Source organism: Astyanax mexicanus, chromosome 3 (genome assembly GCF_023375975.1).
Source record: "Astyanax mexicanus isolate ESR-SI-001 chromosome 3, AstMex3_surface, whole genome shotgun sequence".
Taxonomy (NCBI): Eukaryota; Metazoa; Chordata; class Actinopteri; order Characiformes; family Acestrorhamphidae; genus Astyanax; species Astyanax mexicanus.
In genome coordinates, this window is record NC_064410.1 from 30512793 (window position 1) to 30533784 (window position 20992).

The window sequence follows — 20992 nt, forward strand, 5'->3', positions numbered from 1 at the left end:
TGTACATTTGCCTTTGTTTTAGATAGATTTAATGCAATAATGAACCTCATTCTTGCAAAATGTGTATTTATTAAATGTGTTTGTATAAAAAAAATCACTGTACAAATAAATAACTGTGCAAAATAAAATATATTTTAATATAATTGTTTTAAAGTGCTACCTGTGTTTAAAATACTGTACATATTAAAGTAAGAACCATATAAAGCATATTAATGGCAAAATGTGTTCTTTTTTAAATCGTTTCTAAACATGTATATGTTATCAGTTGTCAGTTGTTATGCTCTGGGCACTAGGTGTATTGTTTGTTTTTGCTTGACAACTAAATAAAATTCATTTAAAAAATAATAAAAATTAAGCTGAAGGAAATGAGAGCTTTCAAAAGCAGAAAAAAACTTTATCCACAAAAATAAAAAATGACTGGTAAAATCCAAAGGCAAATCATTTTCATATCTATTTGATATATATAGTTTTAATTTTGGAACATACAATTTTCCTTTTGAATTTTTCAAAAGTCAGAGGCAAAATTGGCATACAAATAACTCCATAGATTTTACTGTGTAACTTAAAAAATATATATTCAAGTGTTTGAACTTGCTGTGACTGTTGCAATAATACTTGGCCCCTTGAGAAAAATTCTAGATTAGCCACTGAGTTAGACTGAGTTTATTTAAACAGTTTAAACCAGGGGTGTCCAAACTACGGCCCGCGGGCCATTTGCGGCACGTTTCCTTTTTTTGGAGCGGCCCGCGAGGTATTTTAGAAGTAGAATGAAAGTTGGCCCGCTGTTTAACAGGTTTTTATAATGTGAGATTCAAAGTTTGAACGCTAGGTGTCAGAAACGGGCCAAAGATTCTAAAAGCGGATAGAGTGCGCATTTCTAGCGCAGAAAAACAGGCCAAAGAGTCTAAAAGCGGAGAGAGTACGCATTTCTAGCGCAGAAAAACAGGCCAAAGAGTCTAAAAGCGGAGAGAGTGCGCATTTCTAGCGCAGAAAAACGGGGTAAAAGAGTCTAAAAGCGGAGAGAGTGCGCATTTCTAGCGCAGAAAAACGGGGTAAAAGAGTCTAAAAGCGGGTGCGCATTTCTAGCGCAGAAAAACGGAGCAAAAGAGTCTAAAAGCGGAGAGAGTGCGCATTTCTAGCGCAGAAAAACAGGCCAAAGAGTCTAAAAGCGGAGAGAGTGCGCATTTCTAGCGCAGAAAAACGGGGTAAAAGAGTCTAAAAGCGGAGAGGGTGCGCATTTCTAGCGCAGAAAAACGGGGCAAAAGAGTCTAAAAGCGGAGAGGGTGCGCATTTCTAGCGCAGAAAAACGGGGCAAAAGAGTCTAAAAGCGGAGAGGGTGCGCATTTCTAGCGCAGAAAAACGGGGCAAAAGAGTCTAAAAGCGGAGAGGGTGCGCATTTCTAGCGCAGAAAAACGGGGCAAAGAGTTTAAAAGTTTAATATTAAGAGACATCATGAAATTAAACATCAATTTGAAAAATCTTAGTTTACACAACACTGTCAAAGATACAGATAGTAAGTCAAGTAAAATGGTGTGTAAATGAAATAATCAGGAAAAAAGTATTATTTAAAGTGGTATATTTCATGATTTGTTTTATTACAGAGTCTGTGGCCCGCCTTCTGGCCCCCAACAAAAAAAGTTTGGACACCCCTGGTTTAAACAGTCGTGTCAGTGGTGATCTGTAATCATGTCTGTGTTGGCTGTGTTGGTGAAGTACTGCGTTCAGCGGCTCTATTCGGTGTGTAAAGTGCGTGTTATCGGCTCCTCTATCAGTAACACACACTCGCTCTCCTCACATGACTCTTATACCCAGGATGCTGCGCTCTGCTCCTCTCTGACGGGCGCGGAAGGCGATCCGCCCGGATTGGGGTTTCTTCACCAGCGCCGAGGATCTGCAGTCTAAGAGCCGGAGCCCGAGCGCGCGCGTGTCGTTGTGTGTTGGTGTGTGGAGGCTCGTGCCCTGCTGTCCGCGCAGAGCTGAGCTGAGCTGAGCGGGTGTTTATCTGGAGCTGAACTTCCCTCGCGGTGAGAAACTCGAGAGAGAGAGAGAAGTTGTGTTGTGGAGACAGAAGCAGCAGCGGCCGCCCGGCAGCGCGTCTGAGTGAGAGAAGAGCTCTGACAACCAGACCCGCCACAGCACGGTGAGTTACACACCGCCGAGCTGCTCTTACTCCCCTTGTGTTTATTAATCAGCTGGTGAGAGAACCAGGGAACAGTCCACGCTTCCGTTTAGCCTCGGGTTTGCCTCGTTTGAACGTCAGAAAGTGTAAATTTGTCTTGATCGAGTTTGTTCCTTGTAGAACAGCGCCGTCTACTGGTAGGAAACGCCACCACCTCCAGTTCTGAAGCACACTTCATTCCACCCAGGCCCCAGTGTACAACCCAGATAGGGCCCCTATAATAACCCATTGCTGTCAATACTTTTTTTTTTATCTTTTTTTCCCCTAATTTCCCAACCCACTCATTAGGACCCCCCACTATCACTAGTGATGCCCCAACACCAGGAGAGTGAAGACACATACCATGTGAAGTCAGCCACCTCCTCTTTTCAAACTTTTCCAACTTGCTCGGAGGAAAGCGCAGCGACTCTGTTCTAATACAAAAGCTCACAGATGCCTTGTGCTGTGGACATCACCCTTAAAAGTGATGAGAGTGCCATCTACCCACCCAGCCAATTGTCAGAGAGCCAATTGTGCTCTCTCAGGACTCCGGTAGCCGATGGTGAGCAACAAAAACAGAATTCGACCTGACCTCCATGTGTGTGGTCAACATAAAACAAATGGACTTCAAACCTGGGCTATAGGCCCCACATGGGCATGTTATTATTACTGAACACACCTTCAAAAGGATAAACAAATCATCTGCCAAACATAATCAAAACACAAAAAAGAATACAAAGTAAGTCACAATAGTTTATTTGTGTACATAGGTATTATTTCTTATTTATCACTTGGTAGCCAAATTGTATAACTGTATTAGATCTGTCTACATGAAAATTTATACCATCTGAAAGGCCAGGTGACACTGGCTGCACTACTACAATCGGCTGGCTCTGACTGTGCTTATTTAAAATTTATTGATAATTTTTAGTTATTTTATTAAATTTATTTAATTTAAAGTAATAAAGCTTTACTGGGGTGTCTAGTTTCTCTACAAGTTACATATTTTTATATCGGCATTGGCCCATAATTCCCACATTAGTGCGTCTTTAATTAAGATACCCTTTTTACTTTAGATATTATGAGTTTCTTTTCTGTTAATTGACAGTTTATGAAATGAAAAGTTAATCATAATTGTCTTATATGGACTTATCTGGACTTTTTGTGTCTGAGGGTTTAAAATCTCCAAAATATGTTTGTACACAATATAAACGACAGTTGACATTTTTTATTTTGCATATAAACAATCTGACTAAATCAGGAGTTGTGAGGCTTTGTCCCAGCAGTGCTGATAGAAAACTGAACTATGAACAATACAAAAATAGACAAAATACCCATATTCCTAATTATGAACATTGGCAGTGGTTTTCATAACCTATGACAAGTAAAAAGGAGAAGGGGGGTATTTATTTACTGTACGCAAACTGTTTCACTGTACAGAAATTGTTTCACTGTTACAGTAAAAGAAACATGTTAATCCCAATAAAGAACTGAAATGGAGCCAAAATGAAACTGAAGCTTATCTGTCTGGATAGTTGCCAGCATTGGCTTTAAATACGGCTGGGATTGGGATTAAGCTATCAGAGTTTTCAGTCTTATATGAGATATGAGTGTTGAAGGTAAATTCATGTTTTGTACATAATTAAATGGCTGCTGTAAAAAAAAAAAGTAACTAAGCGTGTTATAAATAGACCTAAAGCTGTAGATGTACTTCAAATTTTTCTGAAAACTCAAATATCATAATAAAAGCATGCATTTATGATTTGTATGCATAACTATTTAATGTAAGAGACTTTCTGTTTCTATGTATCCTTTTAAAGCCATCAAACATTTCAGACGATTGGAACATATAACTCCACCACTGTAAGCAATTCTGGCTCTGCAAGTTTCTCCCTGACAGAATAGGTACACCTAACATCTCTGACTGGCTATTTACATCTTAACCATTTAAATTATGCAAAAACATTTGGAGAATTTGTGGACTGTCCCTTTAACATGGTATGCGCTTTAGTTGTGTGTTTTTTCAGACCGCTCCCTTGTGCAAATAAGTGCATTTGGTCAGCCTTATCTGTTCTTTTCAGGACGGATAGCCTTCTAGATTTTTTGAACATATTATGAATTAATGAAAAGACTTTATATTAGCTGCTGGAGCTAAAATTCATACTGTTTCTAAATATGAATGGAACTTTTATAGGCATACCGAGAAAAAGGCATACTGCGTGTCATCTTGCCCTATCATTTAACAGGGCTGAAAAATATACTTAATTACTGTGAAAACAGCCCCCAGCAATTTCCAATGAAACACTCCTAACAGATCATATGAATTTATATGTCTTGGAAATGGCTTGCCATTTTCTTTGAAAGTATTTTTCTACTCTTTGTGGAAATTGTGATGACTGACTAGGCCAGAACTCTGTAAACAGTGAAATATTTTAGCAAAAGAAGACATTGGACAGTGTGGAGTAATTGCAGGATTGAAAGTGATAAGGAAAGGACACATATTGAATTACCAGCTCAGATAGGCCGCCAGTGTAACTGATAGAGAGCAGGAGCGTTAGGTGATGAGTGGGTCAAAGGTTACCCTTTTGACCGACCAGGCTCAGATGGTTTAAAAGAACCGAAGAGCACATCTAAGTGAAAGCAAATGACTTACAAATGATTAAACAGCTCAAATCAAGTCCATTTATTTTTTAAAAGGGAATTCAGACTGGTAAAACCCATCAGCCTCAATATGGTGAACATTCATTCATTCATCGTCAACTGCTTAATTTATTATGGGTCATGGGAGAGCCGCAACCAATCCCAGCAGTCATCAGGCAGAATAAACCCTTGACCGGCCGTCAATCCATCGCAGGGTCGACACAGTCACTCACACACTCGCAACACTTCTAGTTCACCAGAACATTACATCTACGGAAGACCCCGGTCACCCCAGCCAAGAACCAAACCCAGGTGAACCTGTTTGATTTAACTTGCATTTTTCTTCTGGGATGTGCTAGATATACACAAAAAACTGTGCACTGACCTGCAGGAAATATGTGGGAGCTACTGCATTTAATGTCATAGTATTGAGTAGCTTGTCTTTTTGCACATCTTTCCCTGCCAGCATCGTAAAGGTAACCTTGTTGCATTTTTAAAAAGTGTCCTTCCACTAAAATCCATCTTTTCTTGTTCTTTGTAAAATGCAATAGATTTCTCTGAGTTGTATATGGATGCTGCACATGAAACTCTTCCTCAAACTTTATTGTCTGCAGTCGCTAGTAAAAAAAAATATTCAGAAAAACAGGAAAAGCACCTGTGTCTACGCCAATGAGTGAATTAGTATTAATGGCCTTGCCCACTTTTGCTCGCGAGCACCCACAGACAGCGTTAAAACCACGCAGCGACGCCGTCTCGTCACATTAAATGTTGTTCTAATATCACTAGCCAGAATAATCTGAGGCAATGCTTACAACCATAGCTGTTTAACTGGAATGCAGAAAACTCTGGCGCAACACCAATGTGTGTGTGATTTTTAAAGGATTCAGGATATTGCACTATTAAGTCAATAGACAAAGGCACTATTAAGTTTCCTATAAAAAAGTCATACAGAAGGCTTTGGTGTGAAAAGCTCCATTCTAGAAATAAATGTGTTAATTCAGAATAGTTTACAATGGCTTTAATTGACACGTGAAATGTCTGAAAACTCAGTTTTGAATCCTAATACATTGATTTTACAATAGTTTCAGATTTTTGAGCTTGATAGTTTTTGCATAAAATTTATTTCTTCAACTCTTCCTGGTTGGGAGACATAGTTTATATGCAAATCAGCCTCTAAAAGAAGCTGTTCTACCATCAGCATTTAGCATTACACAGTGTAAAAAAATCCATTGGCAAAAACTAGGCACAATATATATATACATTGAGATGTACGTCCAGTGGTGTAAGCAAATTGTTCCTAGTAAGATTTCTTAAAATAAGCCATCGCAAAATCTGAACATGAGTGAAGCAAGACTCAAATTTGGACATAACTTGACTGGTGAATTGTGATTGTTTGAATTCTTCAAAATGAGGTGAGAATTGTAAGTAAGAATAATTAAGATAAGTAAGTATTCCTAAAATAAGCAAAATAATCATACACTTAAAACCAAGTACAATTTTTAGCAGGACAAAAATGAAAATTATTGCCTTAAAATTAGATGATTTCACAAGATTTTTAATTGTTTTGCAGTAATATAGCAATAAGAAGTGTAGGTAGTGTAGATTCATTGGCCATTTTAAATAGCAAAAACAAAAGATTCCCTTAACTACCGCTGTAAAAACAAATAACATCACAAATAACTCATGAAAAGGCTAATGCTGTTTTAGTCTGATCTGTGATGGTTGCACATTCTGTTGTTGTACTCGTGGTCTAGAGAGGACAGAGGCTGGCCTTTGTCACTGACTGCCTGCTGAAACACAATAGTTTACACTTGTTTCTTTGTTTTGTGATGAGGCAGTGTTTTACCCCTTTTCATGTTGAATTTGTGCATCTCTCTGTGTGTCAGGGCTGCTTATCTTCACAGTCCTGGCAATAAGAGTGACGTTTTAGATTTAGTTTTTAAGATCCCAAGCTGCACAAAGACATGTTTTCTTGCCAATAAAATGTCTAGTTTCTAGTTTAAATGGCCAAAACAAACTGACAAGTGATTATTAATATTCGTTCTGCATGATGGTGTCATTCATTCATTCATTGTATTTAGTTTCATGAGAAACCAGTGGCTGCACCCTGGAGTATTGCTGGCATACTCATTCAGACAATGATCAAGCATGTTCACACATGCAGTTTTAATTAACATTTTACAAAACGTTTCATTTTTACCATTTAAATAGCATTTTATTTGGAAGCATTAGACAACTGCGAAAGGACTTTTTCAGCATTAGTAGCCCACAGCTCTGTTATTCTTGATTCATGCTCAATACGACACTTTTTTTTGTGTGAAAACTGAATACTAAAAGTGCATGTGTAAAACACTCTTGTCACTCTCTCTTTCTCTCCCTCTCTCTTTCACTGTCTGTATCTCTTTTTTCCTGTCCCTCTCTCTTTCACTGTCTCTCTGTATCTCTCTTTCTCTCAGGTAGGGAACATGGACCACAGGGTAGTCTTCAATACACTGGATTCAGTGTGTGTAGAAATGATCTCTGCCATCTCCAGCCAGGTCAGTCTACTGTCCAACAATGCCACCAGTCAGCTGCTGTCTGCAATAGGACGCATTCAGGAGCATAGCCATGCTGTGGAAGCGCTGGTCGCTGGCTTCACTGCTGTGTATCACCACTATGATTTCAATGCAGAGACACCTGGGAACGGATACCGTACGTTAGTAAAGGTACATTGAAACTAATATAATTTTAATTATTTTTCTAGAGGTGCTTTAACTGATCACATAGTACATCACTGTGTGTTGTGAAACGTTTTGATTAGTTCCAGATAAGAGTTCCTGTGCTTTGATCAAAACGGTCCATAACCTATGTCTCCTAAAGTCTACTTATGATGTTTGTGTGATTATATATTTTATTCTTTTGGCCATTTCCCTTCTCACTTCAGTCCTTCAGAGCTAAATAGTTGCTACTGTGCTTTTAAGACTGAAGGATCTCTCTTCTGATTGGCTGTGCCGCATTAAAGAAACTAAATTTCTTATATCCCCTCTAATGAAAACATTGGGCTGAACATCAAAAGTATTTAATAGGTGAAAATTCATAAAAATAGTGGTCAGTGGATAAAAAAATGAATCGGATCAATCACAATGATATTCTGTGATTAATCACAATGTCCTTCTTCTTAAGACTTAAGCAGTTAATAATGAAGATTTGAATGTAAAAAAATTGATTTATGTTTGGCCAAATGGAATTACATTCATATTAGTGGTGTTAATTGCTCAAAAAATTAAATATAATAAAGTTGAAATGCTAGTATTTTCCTGTATTTTTGGCAGGAAGAAAAAATATTGTGTAGTATAGTGTGCCTGGAAAACAGACTACACTCTTTTTTTAATACTTTAATATAATATGTCAAAGTAGTTTTAAAGTTTTTAAATTAGAGTCTTTTAATGTGCTGAATAAAAATGGGGGCTGAAAGAAAACTGAGTTCTTTGTTAAGGTCTTTCTCTGAGAGTTATCAAACACACATTTAAAATATGAAACTGAATGAGTTACTGGAACGGAATAATCATCTATCCTTTCTCTACAGGTAGTGCTGTCCTGCTTACTTCATATAATTCAGAAAGCCCGCTACATTGCCTCCAACTGTGGGGGTGTGTTTTTTCGGGTGGACCACAATGCCAGTGAGATGGAGGCGTACTGCACGGCTCTCTGTCAGCTACGGGCGCTGCTGTATGTGGCCCAGCGGTTGCTAAACGATAACGAACATGGTCAGCTGTACTCGCAAGAAGAGGGCCTCAGCGAGAAGTTCATGAAGGAGTACACATCCATGCACAAGGCCTGTTTCTATGGGCGCTGCTTGGGTTTTCAGGTGAGTAATATTATGGGCAGCAGATTAATGGTGTCTTGTGATGGTGTGCATCTACCTCTATATTCAAATGGGATAAAATATTGGTGATGTAAAATAAACGAGGTTGTAACAAAACAATTTGAAAGATTTTGGAATTGGGCAATTTTGTGGCTCTGTTTTGATAATGCTGGAAAAGAGACCAAAGTATTTAAAGTGGGGGGAGGGGCTCTAAATGGTCCTGTGGACTTCGGAACTGTCATCATGGTCCAAGGAGAGTTGGTTCAAATCCCAGTTGCTTGCCTTCAGCATTTCCTCTCCACATCACTCCTAGTGTTATGCAAGTCAGCATGGTTATCTGTTAGTTGTTGTATCAGAGCTAAGAAGCTGTTGCGTTTGAGGTGACCAAAAATTTATGAAGATGGACTTTAAATTAAAGTATGTGTGATATTATCTAGTGTCAGATGTTATCTTTCATTTTTCACTTGGCATTAGGCTAATGAACAAATTAAGATTAAAAGATGGAATCTTGATCTTCTACCTAATTTTTCACATCACACGTGAATTAAAGTGAAATAAAACCGCTTTTATAGTTAGCTGAGACAGATGAATTGTTCCAGGAATATAATTCATAACTAACATGTGTTAAGGCTAGGTTATCTTATTCATTACATAGCTTACTATGCTTTATATTGACTCTTATTCAATTGCAAAAATATATATTTCGTGAACAAGTCTTCTTGAATGCAGTGCATGTTGCGCTTAGACCTTAATGGACTATTCTAAATCAATACTGCATCACAGACATGCTGATAATATTCTGGATGGTCCTTTTTGTCTTTAGATACTCCTTTTTGTACCAAATCCTGATTACAGTCTTCTGGTGATGTCACCTATTTAAATTAACATCACAGAATCATCACAAATAGTCTCAGTCACAACTTTTTGGAATGTGTTGCATGTCTTAAATACAGGAATGGATGTATGTTAATAAGAGAAATGAAGTTGAGCGGACAAAACATTAATATCTTGGTTTCATATTGTCTGTAATAAAATAAAAATCTATTTTTTCTTATTTTCATTTTCCAAATTTCTGTTTTATTTAGAGTGGTATAAAAATGAGTGTAAGTACCCAATTCAGGTCTTAATGTGTTATTTCAGTTTTTGCCAAACTGCTCTTTTAGGTGTTCTGTTTTCTCCCTCTCCCCAGTTCTCTCCATCTCTCAGACCTTTCCTACAGACAGTGGTGATCAGTATGGTGTCCTTTGGAGAGAACTACAAGAAACAGCAGACAAGAATAGGTCAGTGCAATACAGATATTTAACTAAGAGTATTTATTAAGCATATCTATATATGCTATAATAACTCATATCATTGCTGTTATTTAAGATCACGTTACTGGAATAACAGGCCTTGTTTTAGGTGATAGTAGATTTAGCATAAACCCATTAGCATTTTACCCAAACATGTTGAAATAACTTACAACAGTTAGCAAAATCACATTTGCCTGGCGTGAAATGACCCCTACATATTTCTGTTGTTTTTTTTCTTCTCCTGTTTCCATAGGAAGGGCTGCGCTATCAGTCTTCACATCTGGGAAGTATGTGGTGGACCCTGAACTGAGGGGGGCGGAGTTTGAACGCATCACTCAGAACCTGGACATGCAGTTCTGGAAAACGTTTTGGAACATCACCGAGACAGAGCTGATATCAGTCAGTTGGAATTTTTGTGGTACTTTTCTTAAAGAACAAGTGGAATGTAAAGTAACTTACAATGTGTTTTGTAAGGTTTATGACTGTCTCGTTTAATCCAGGGTAATTTATACATATTATTCACGGGTAACAATTTCAAAACACGTTTGGAATAGGCTGTATCATTGATGTAGTATTAATAATAATAATAATAATAAATTTTATTTATAAGCGCATTTCACAACACTCAAGGACACGTTACAAAAAATAAAAAGAAAAGGAAATAAAACAAACAAAGGACAAAAAAACACAGGAGACAATAGAGTAGAAAAAATTGTGAGTTTGGGTTTATAAAGGAGAATTTTGAAATAAATTGTATATTTAACAGGAAGCTATGTTTTTTTTGTATCATATGTTCTATAATGGTTTCGGTTAGTTGCATTTCTTTTTCTAATAGTAATATTTTGAAGACAATGTTTTCTATCATTTTTGCAGTTCTGTTGAATCATCTAAAACCATGGTTCTCAACACTGGTCCTTGCATGTTTTGTGTGGTTTCCTGACCTAACACATTTGTCAATTAGCAGATTAAATATACAGCAGGGGGTTCTCAAGGTCCAAGTTCATTAATCACTGGCTTAAAATACTAAATCGAACCTGAAGCAGAACCTACAATTATGTGTATTTTCACCCTTATGAATGAGCCAAAATAAAATGGTTGTACATGTTAGTGTTATGCAACGATTATCACACTCTGTAACATCAATATGCCAGATGGTCTCACTGTGTTTGCAAATGATCAGTAATCACTGATGGTATAGTCTGCAGTCAGAGATGTAAAGATAAAAAGTTCCATGCACAACAGAATAGACTTCAATTCCACTTCATTCTATTAACAGTAAAGATCAATCAGTCAGCCCTAAAGGTAGAAATTGATTTAATCTCTCGCTCTCTTTGTTTTTCTACAGAGTTTAGCAAGCATCACATCTAACACAGTGCAGGTGAATCTGATGCTGTCAGTTCCTGGAGAGCCGCTAAGTCTGCCTCTGGCCTCGGACCCAAGCCTGGTGGTGAATGTGTCTCCTCCTGTTGCTCACTGGGGTCCAGGACCTGTAAACGTGCGCCTCATCTCCCATGCACTCCGTGAGGGCCAGGTGTGCTTTAATGCAAATTACCTTTTAAAAGTTTTAAATTCTTTGATATTTTTATTTATACACCATATTTTTACATAAAATCACCCACACTTTGTAGATTAAAATATTGTAAACTAATGTTTCATGCAAATGTTTGGGCATCCTCTATGTAAACAGGCCTCTTGGATAAATATAACATGTGCAATGCAATGTGTTTAACATATTCCAAAGCATAATTAGATTTAGTTCTTTGATCTAGATCTTTGATTGATTAGATCTGCCCATGTATGCTGGGGGTAAGTACAGTTTTGCATAGTCAAGAGCATTTCTAAAGCTCAGAAATTTTATTCCACTGAAGGAGAATAATAAACCGAGAGGCTGTGTTCAGTAATTATTCATTTACAAAAAAAAGTTAGATTTTTACAATTATTTAAAATTTTACATCAATAAAATAACAATTATGATGGAATTATCTGTTTACTAGGTATGTATTGATGCAGCAAATTATATTGAAGCACGATATTGTGTGAAGTGTATCACAATGTATTGTATAGTTCTGTATGTATCACACTGTATGTTGTGTTTCTTGGTTTGTCTGTAGGACAGTGCAGAGCTGATGGCACTCTCTCGGGGTGAAAGGCCTCCACGTTCTCTCTCTGTGGGCTTCAGGAACCAGAAAAGCCCTCCATCTCCATGGCTGCTCATCCACTTCCATGGGGGAGGATTTGTTGCACAGACCTCCAGATCACATGAAGTACGCTGAATAAATGTTACCCCTTCAATTTCCTTATTATTATTATTCAGCAAATACATGGAATTATCAGCCTACTTACAATTATGTCCTGCCTAAATGTCCTGTTTCACTCATCAATAAATAGAGTTCTGAGTTACATTTGTACTCTAATTTTGGAATTTTCATGTTTTAAGTAGGAATCTCTATAGTAATGCCTCACAAGTTGGATTTCCTAATTGGAAGGTCTAAAGGAGGTAATATCTGTCTCTTTTCAGAGCTATCTGAAGACCTGGTCAAGAGATCTGAATGTGCCTATTCTGTCTGTGGATTACTCTCTGGCCCCTGAAGCCCCCTTCCCTCGAGCCTTGGAGGAGTGTTTCTATGCTTACTGCTGGGCCCTAAAGAACTGTCACATGCTGGGTTTGTGTTACAGTACACACAAACACACAAAGGAGAACATAATTTTTCAGTGTAGTGTTAACCTTAATGGTCTAAATTAGGTCCCTAATATTTTGATTCAGGCTCCACAGCAGAGCGAGTGTGTCTGGCGGGGGACAGCGCCGGTGGAAACCTGTGCCTCACCGTTTCAATGAAGGCCATGTCTCACGGCGTACGAACACCTGACGGTATCATGGCAGCTTATCCAGCAACACTTCTGACAACAGATGTCTCACCATCTCGCCTCCTCACACTAATTGACCCACTGCTTCCTCTCAGTGTGCTTTGTAGATGCATCAATGCCTACACTGGTAAGACCACAGTGATTACTTTTTCTGGCACTTAGGAACGCTACTACTTCATTCAGTGAGAGATTTAGCATTGCTGCGAGGAAACCTATGGTAAAGTTCAGCTAAGAATAAGTTCAATTTCATTAACCATAAGCAGGCCTGATTGCTACCAGACTTATAAAATAAAAAACTCTTGATTCTTAAATAGAACCTGTCTGAAAACATGAAGCAGCTAAAATATCTCCAAAAACAACATCTTATCCTGTCAGTCTGAAAAAGATTTCCAAGTCATTTCTAAAGCTTTGGAACTCAAGCAGACCAGAGTAAGAGCTATTATTCACAAACAGAGAAAACACGAAACTCTGGTGACCTTTTCCAATCAAACTTACTCCAAAAGGGTATGGCCAACTCATCCAGGAGGTCACAAAAGAACCTAGAACAACATTTAAAGAACTTCAGGTCTCATTCAAGTTAAGGTCAGTGTTAATAATTGAATTGTAATGGTTCCAAGGGCAAAAATACTGCTGACTAAAAAGAACACAATGGCCCATCTCACATTTGCCAAAAATATATCTTGATGACCCTCAGAACTTTGGGTAAATATTCTTTGAACTGACTTGACAAAAGTGGAACTTTTTAGACGGTGTGTGTCCCGTTACATTTAGCGTAAACATCACACAGAACGTTCACTATTCTGTAAAGAAGAGAGTAGCAAAATTCCTACACAGATGAAAGACTCATTGCCAGTTATCAGTAAAGCTTGACTGTAGTTGTTTCTACCAAGAGTGGCACAACCAAGTTTTTAGGTTTAGGGGGCAAACACTTTTTCACACAGGGCTAGATTGGTTTGGTTATTTATTTATTTTTTCTTTATTAAATAAAATTATCTTTTAAAAATTGCTTTTTTAATTGCAGGTTATCTTTGTCTGATACAGCAGTTTGTTTGATATATATATATATATATATATTAAAGAAATCTGTAGGGGGGGGCAAATACTTGTGCACACCACTTTGTGTATATATATTGGTTATTTAAGGCCGGCTAATCAGCTGTTAAGTTGAATCATGTGCATCACATAAAAAGGAATAGTGAACTTTGCAGTGTTTTAGTTTGGCATCTGACACAGACACAGAGTAAACATAACTCACACCTCTCTTAAAGCAGCAGTACACAATTTATACCAAGCATATTAAGCTGCTCTGAACTGTTCTTAGTGTTGTTTTTGATTTATTTATTTTTATTTGCAACAGGAAGCTTAGGATGCAAATGCAGGAACTATTTGACAAAGCTGCATGGCAGGCGAAGCAAAGCAACAGCACATCAAGAAAAAAGAGGCAAAGTTCAACAACGTGGGCAAGCTGGAGATATGACAGGGTAGATTAGTACTCATGGTCAAGGGAACACGCAGAGTAGAATCCAGAACGGGTAAATAATTTGACAGGACAAACTGACACAGAACTCAGAAATTGCTGCAGGACTTGCAAACACTAGACACACACTGAGAGCTTAAATAAAAAGAGCTGGTGACTCATGTAAGAGCAGGTCAGGGCGGGGCTGTGAATTAGTAGTCAGAGGACAAATGTTGTGGAGCAGGAGGGGGTGTGCCAAATTCTTGACAAGATCAAAAAGATGCAGTGTTTTTTTTTTTTTTTTAGACATTAAAAACTTTTGTTCAAAATAAAATTCTTTTAAGTAGGTAGTCTCAAAAGTAACCCAAGGAAATGAAAAGTGTCCCAGTGTTTGAAGAAAAAAAACTGTTAGGCTCTAATATCTAAATTTTTTAACTATTTAATGACAAATCATTTTATATGGGTATTTATAGACCAACACTAGGGCTGCAACTAATGATTATTTTGGTAGTCAACTAATATGATGATTATTTGCCAGTTAGTTGATTAGTCAACGATTATTTCTGCCATATTTTCCATCTCTAAAAACAATACATACAGCTAAACATGAGATTTAAAAGGCATTTAAATGTCTAGATGATGTTTAATCGTGGAGAGTACTGATATTTGGTGAGTAAATATGTAATCTGTTTGAGCACTTTTGGAGACACAGTTGAGTTGAGTGTAAACTGTATGAGTGAGCTTTTACACATCTGCGATTGCGCTTCTGTCCCCAGCACTTTGTGTAAGGCAGTACTGGTGCAAATTCAAATTAACGATTAGTCGACAATGAAATTTGTAATCGATACATTTAATTAATCAACATTGTCTATTATATCAACTAATCGTTGCAGCCCTAACCGAAACATGCACCCTTGAAGCAATGCTTACTAGGAATAGGGTTCCGGTTCAAAAAGACATTCTTTACTATTGTATTGTGTGTTATCCAATCTAATGTGTTCTATTAAACAACACCTTTTACTATAAGAAAGGCTTCCATCTGTAATACCCCTTGAGTTTAGTAGTGGTGAAAATATATTTATTATAGGTAATAAAGTGACTTGAATCAATTTTCTGTTATGCCACATACATCCATTTTCCTGAGGCCTAAATTACGTGAATAATTAATTCACTACCACTTGATTGTAAAGCATCTAGTGTAAGAGAATGGAACTTTACAGTACTTGTAAACAGATTGGGCCCTTTTTAGGGATGTATAGCCCAGATGTCAACTGCAAACTGCACAGCTTGATTTAGAGACTGAAGGCTCGGCTCTTCTTTTTGCACAATGGAAGAAAATGATCAGTCTGAAGAAACTCAGACTGTTTGGAAATTAGTCTTCATGTATGTCTAGGTTCACTGCATCCGTTTCTGCTTGTAAGCTCTGGTTAGTGGTGGCTGAATAGTAGGTTTATGCACAACTGGATCTTACACCTTAAGGTTTGTGAGACTCCAGAGGCACCAGCAGCTTAAAGTACCTGTTTGCTGGTTTGTAATGGCATTTTAACAGCTGCTCTCTTAATCTGATTAATTTTGTCTTGCAGATAGTTTCCTCATTTTGCCTTTATCTGCATGAACCTACCTGTGCTCTGAATAAGCCACAAATCTCTTCACAGTACAATCATCACACTTCAGTTTTTGTGAAATATACTTTTGTTTTCATACCTTGTCCAAGGCATTGCACTATTTCACACTTTTTTAACAGCCAAGCAATACTATTGCTTGAAATGTGTGGCCTGTTTAATAATGTGGAACCGTCCATTTAGAAAAATGTAAGAAAAATATCACTTCCATAATAATTTGTAACACAGTGTAAAAGTTGGGTTTGCACACTGCAGCACGTCCTTGTGTAACAAGCTGAAGTGTATGTGCGCACCTGTGTAGCCAAGATAAGAATGGGCATCTTGACAATTGACTGGTCTAATCAGACAGTAGCGCAATGGTGTTTTCTGTTGCCAAGATAGCAATACACTTGACATTCAAATGAACACATCTTCATTTCAGACCACCACGCCTATCTGTCTAGATATATTCGTAAGCTCTTACACTATTTTTATCAGAGCAGGCATGAATATAGACTGTTGGCAGGGGTGTAAGATAGCAATAAGCATTGGGACACATCTTGCGCAGGGTGTAAGATAGGGCCCATTGTGTTTATAACATGTTCACTCGTGTTACTCTGGTCGTTCCTCAGGTACAGACAGTGAGGCAGTGCAGCCCATGCAACAACTGGACACTTTGAGTGCTCTGGGGCGGGACACTGCAGTGTTGCTAGGGGACATTACACAGGGAGCTTCTAACTGGCTGCAGTCACTACTCAACTCAACATCTGTTTCATCACCACCCGCAACTAGATCAGCCAACGGGCTTCCAGATGCTGTACCTCGCTCTGAAGATATGTCAGAAGACACTACAGAATTTCCTGAAGGATTTGAACCACTGCGCTCTGGGTGTCTGGTGGATATTAGGACCCCAAGCACCCCAATAATGAGGAACCCGTTTGTTTCTCCTTTACTTGCCCCGGACATCCTTCTCAAAGGCTTGCCTCCAGTACACCTAGTGGTAAGAAGAGGAATTTGGTTTTGACAGAAAAGTATAGTTAACACATACAGAGTTTGATGAGGTTCTAATTCATGTAAAACATGTATTTAGTGATGACAGCACTTACCTTTATATTTACAGAAAAGTGTATTGTGATATCACTTTGAAAACATATTTCCCACCCTTTTATAGAGCCATTTGCTGTCCCAAATGTTAACCTGACATTTCACTATTATCTTCCTCAGGCTTCGGCTTTGGACGCCCTCTTGGACGATTCTGTAATGTTTGCTAAAAAGCTGAGGAGCATTGGCCAGCCAGTAACCTTGACCGTGGTGGAAGACCTCCCTCATGGCTTTCTCAGCCTATCACAGATTTCCACAGAGACTCAGGAAGCAGTAGATACTTGTGTGGGACGAATTCGAGAGGTCTTTGAGCAAGACCCACCTCCTAAAACGCACAAGCCAGCTAATCTCAACCAGAAAAACAATACTGTATGTGGCTGAGCTGCACTAATAGGAGCCATTTGTGTTAAAGTAAAAACAAATAAGAAAAGGGACTTCAAATAAAGGGAGGATTCTGATCAAACTAAACATCAACAAAAATCCACACACTTCCATGCCTTAAAGGATCCTTAGACCATTTAGAGCCAAAACATTTTCCACTGCTGGCTTTTAATTTGTTCTATTGTTCTACAATGACCTTACAGAGTTGCTGACATTACGACATGACCTGTGTTGTTAAAGAGGATTCTGAAGTTCACATCTCTAGACACTGTAGAAAATGATTCCATACTGTATAAATAAAGCATTACTACTCCAAACATTTAAACTAATATTAAACAGTACAGTTTTCCCAGGTTATAAGGCACATTCTGTTTATCATCAGATAAAAAAAATCTTGTTAATTAGCATTATAGTTTAAAGGCAAATGCAAAAGATTTTATATCAGTAAAGTTCCATGGTTAACATCTGATTGAAATCGGATCTTTTTGGTCTGAAACACTTTAAGAATTGTCAATGGTGATGGAAAACATACATCACTGAGGTTTACCACATTAATATGGTTCTGCTGCCTGGGGCACTGTTTTATGATAGCTTTATAAAAATCTTTGGTATGATGTGAGAGCTATATGTCATTTGTACTTTTGTACTGCTGGACTTACCTTCACTAACTTATTGTATACTTTGATACAAATATATCTGTATTAGAGGATTTTATTTTTTAAATGCACTGTGGGGAAACATCATGGGTATTTTGAACTATACAGATATACTATAGAACTATAGAAATTGCTTGTGTGTCACAGTTTGCTGCTTCATATGAATTAACAAAGCTACACCCTCAAAGCACAACCCCAAATCAAAATAAGGCTTTTTATAAAATGCCTACTTTTATAAAATGCCTGGATGTCAACTTAAATGCATTTGTTGCTTTAAGGTCTGAATGTAATGGTCAGCTTTAATGCTGCAATCAGAGACACTGACTTTTAGTACTGTTGATAAAAACAGTCTGGTCCTTTTCTAGACAAATATCTTGGGTTCACAATATCTGCAATGTGTTCTTCAAACTGTCCCAGTCTTTTCTAATTTGGTTTTATTTACTGAGATACTGAGTCTGGATGTACTAAAATCCCCAACATATCAATGATGTCGTGTGCTTTAACACCACTGTGCCCATGCAATTTAAAGGCAATTACAAGTACAACTTTCTAATACCCAGCTACCGGTCACATACCATGCATTGTATGTATGGTTTTATTTAATACATTTGAATGTATTATTTGTAATACCTCTTAACAGGCATATAATAGCCTATTACATGTTTAAATTGCTGTAAATATACATCTCATCTTTATATTTATATTTCACAATGGATTTATACTTTTTGAGATGACAACAGCAGAGCTTAATATTTTCAGGACTGCCTAATGTTTCTACTTCACACCTTTTGCTAATAAATTCATTTGTGTTTTCAGACAATGTTGGGAAAAATAAAATGAACTGACACTGCTTTTGATGTTTGGTTATTTTTAAATGGATTATAAAGAATTTCATAATATAAAGAAATGTGAAAGATGACCAATATTTGAGAGCTGATAAATGAAGTTTTTTTACAGCAGCAAGAAACAAGATCTGAAGACAACACTGAAAAAAATTGAACTGCATACTGCAGTGCATTACTGTTCCTACACTTCACGCCTGGCTTCTTTCTGATTATCTGCATCAGTAGTTCTGTGCTCAGACTGGTGTTCTAAAGTTGTAGTGCCAGCCAAAGCAAAGACTCGTAAGTGCTGACTGTTTCTTCCCTGAGAGAGTAATAAAGGAGTATGTGATTTAGTGTTGGGTCTTAAGCCAGTCCTTACTTTTTCAAACTGACTCGCGACACAAGGACCTTTTGAAGGTTAGTGACAAAGACATTAACAACCACAGAGTTGCCTGCTAACTTGTCCTTGAATATCATAAATGTTCCTCTATTGATGATCAATTCGTGTGGGTTAGTGCGGGGCGGTATATCGGTTCACACAGTATACCGAAGGAGAAATTAAAACTTGTAGGCATTTTTCACATATTTTGTAAAACTGCATTGTCAAAGAAGCACACTGGTTAGCATAACAAGCCAACACACTGGAAGCTTAGCTCTGTAGAGTCAAACGCTCATCTAGTGCTGTCCTGCCTAGAGATAAATAAGAATAGCACTTCATCTGAAGAACTTCTGCCGCTGTTCCTCACTGTTTGAGTGTTTTATCCAAGTAAAATAAAAAAAAAGAGACAATCGAACCACAGCTTGAAGAAAAGTTCCTCCCAGCAACTATAGCCCTTTTAAATATATTAATACTGTAGCTTGAAGGATCATTTTAATGCACACTGAATTTAATGTATTTGTTAACTGGAGAAAGAAGGGAATTATGGCTGATTCTGTAGGGTTAAAGCCTCTAATGGCTTCAATAATAATAATATATTGTAAATTGATATTAAACTCGTTTTTGGCTTGTGCAATAGAGCTTTTGAAAAATATCTATTTTAAATACTTAAACATTGAGTATCGTAGGTTAATTTATAGTATTATTATATTTTATAGTATTATTATATTTTTCTTTTCTTTTTTGCATATAAAAAAAAAACAATGATATACATTTTTAGTCATACCACCCAGCGTGTGTAGTAACAGAGAACTGACTGCTAGCATTCATTATCTGTCTTTATTGTTTATATTGCCCAAAGCTTGCTTAAAGTTTGGCAATGAAAGTTGCACTGACCATGCACATACATTTTAAAAAGCTTTCCTATAATCTAAGAGGTGAGATAGGGATTGCACAATGGTGAGGGTGGGTTAGTGGGTTGGTGTACTGACTGTCCCCCTTAGCAAGGCAGTAGGTCTCTGTTTCTCTTACCGTGTCCTTCTCTCAGAGGTCATCAATCACTCTGACTCCACCGCAGGGATCTGAACAGCGACATCATGCATGTTAATCCTGTTAGCTGGAGTGGAGTTCATGTTGCTTAACACTGTGCTTATCATTTGTGTGTGTATGTATGATCAAAGTGTGTACATGATTATTTCTTAACCCAACTAAAGAAGAGTGTGCTTCAAAACATGAAAAGCAAATAATGAAACAAATACTTCTATAAATGTCTTGACACTTCTGTTCTAATTGGATTGTTGGATTTTCACAAACCAATTAGCAGTTCACAGGGAAGACTGTAGGTTCCTCTCTTTCTTTCTTTTTCTGTCTCTCTGTCTACCTAGCTCTATCTTTTTCTTCCTTTTTTCTTGAACCAATTTATTGAATGCTGTGTATTACTGTTTTTAATATTTTTATCTGGAGTACAGAATTGTTTTTAAGTGTGTTTATTTTTGCCTTTCTCTTCTCCTGCTCCCTTCAGCTGAACATAATTGCTATGATCAGCCATTTTCACTGCCTACCAGCTGTTACTGTGTGCATCAGCAGGCAGACCAAAAAAGACCAAAACTAAATGTTATGTTGGGTAATAACAGAAGAAAAATGTTGCACATCAACGCTATTTTAAAAGGGACTTTTCCCCAAGACTTTCCCAAGTTTTAAAAATACACTCATTGACCTTCTAATGGAACAAGACAGATTTGTTGAAATCAAATAACACTTTTTGGGCAGTTTCCTAGACAGGGAATACCAGATTTTA

General features: G+C 37.5%; 1 protein-coding gene across 3 annotated transcripts; it reads left to right on the top strand.

Annotated features, from left to right (window-relative positions):
• The first annotated feature begins 1753 nt into the window (after positions 1–1753).
• On the top strand, positions 1754–18844 carry lipea (lipase, hormone-sensitive a). 3 transcript variants are annotated; one of them, XM_049476321.1, is made up of 11 exons: positions 1754–2140; positions 7259–7503; positions 8364–8645; positions 9832–9922; positions 10188–10333; positions 11280–11465; positions 12046–12198; positions 12453–12597; positions 12699–12926; positions 16489–16856; positions 17081–18844. In XM_049476321.1, the coding sequence occupies exons 2-11, from the start codon at positions 7264–7266 to the stop codon at positions 17336–17338; spliced, it is 2097 nt and encodes a 698-aa protein (XP_049332278.1). In that variant the 5' UTR covers positions 1754–2140; positions 7259–7263; the 3' UTR covers positions 17339–18844. The 3 variants fall into 3 exon arrangements, with proteins under 3 accessions (XP_049332278.1, XP_007258339.3, XP_015463611.3); XM_007258277.4 differs by having other exon boundaries at positions 1755–2140; positions 7255–7503; XM_015608125.3 differs by lacking the exon at positions 1754–2140 and adding an exon at positions 5020–5110 and having other exon boundaries at positions 7255–7503.
• Positions 18845–20992: the final 2148 nt, after the last annotated feature.

Excerpts from the sequence above, each read along its gene's own strand:
- lipea (XM_049476321.1), top strand. The coding sequence starts at position 7,264 with ATGGACCACAGGGTAGTCTTCAATACACTGGATTCAGTGTGTGTAGAA. Across the intron at positions 9,923-10,187 it reads GAAACAGCAGACAAGAATAG|GAAGGGCTGCGCTATCAGTC; the intron begins GTCAGTGCAATA and ends CTGTTTCCATAG. Across the intron at positions 11,466-12,045 it reads ATGCACTCCGTGAGGGCCAG|GACAGTGCAGAGCTGATGGC; the intron begins GTGTGCTTTAAT and ends GTTTGTCTGTAG.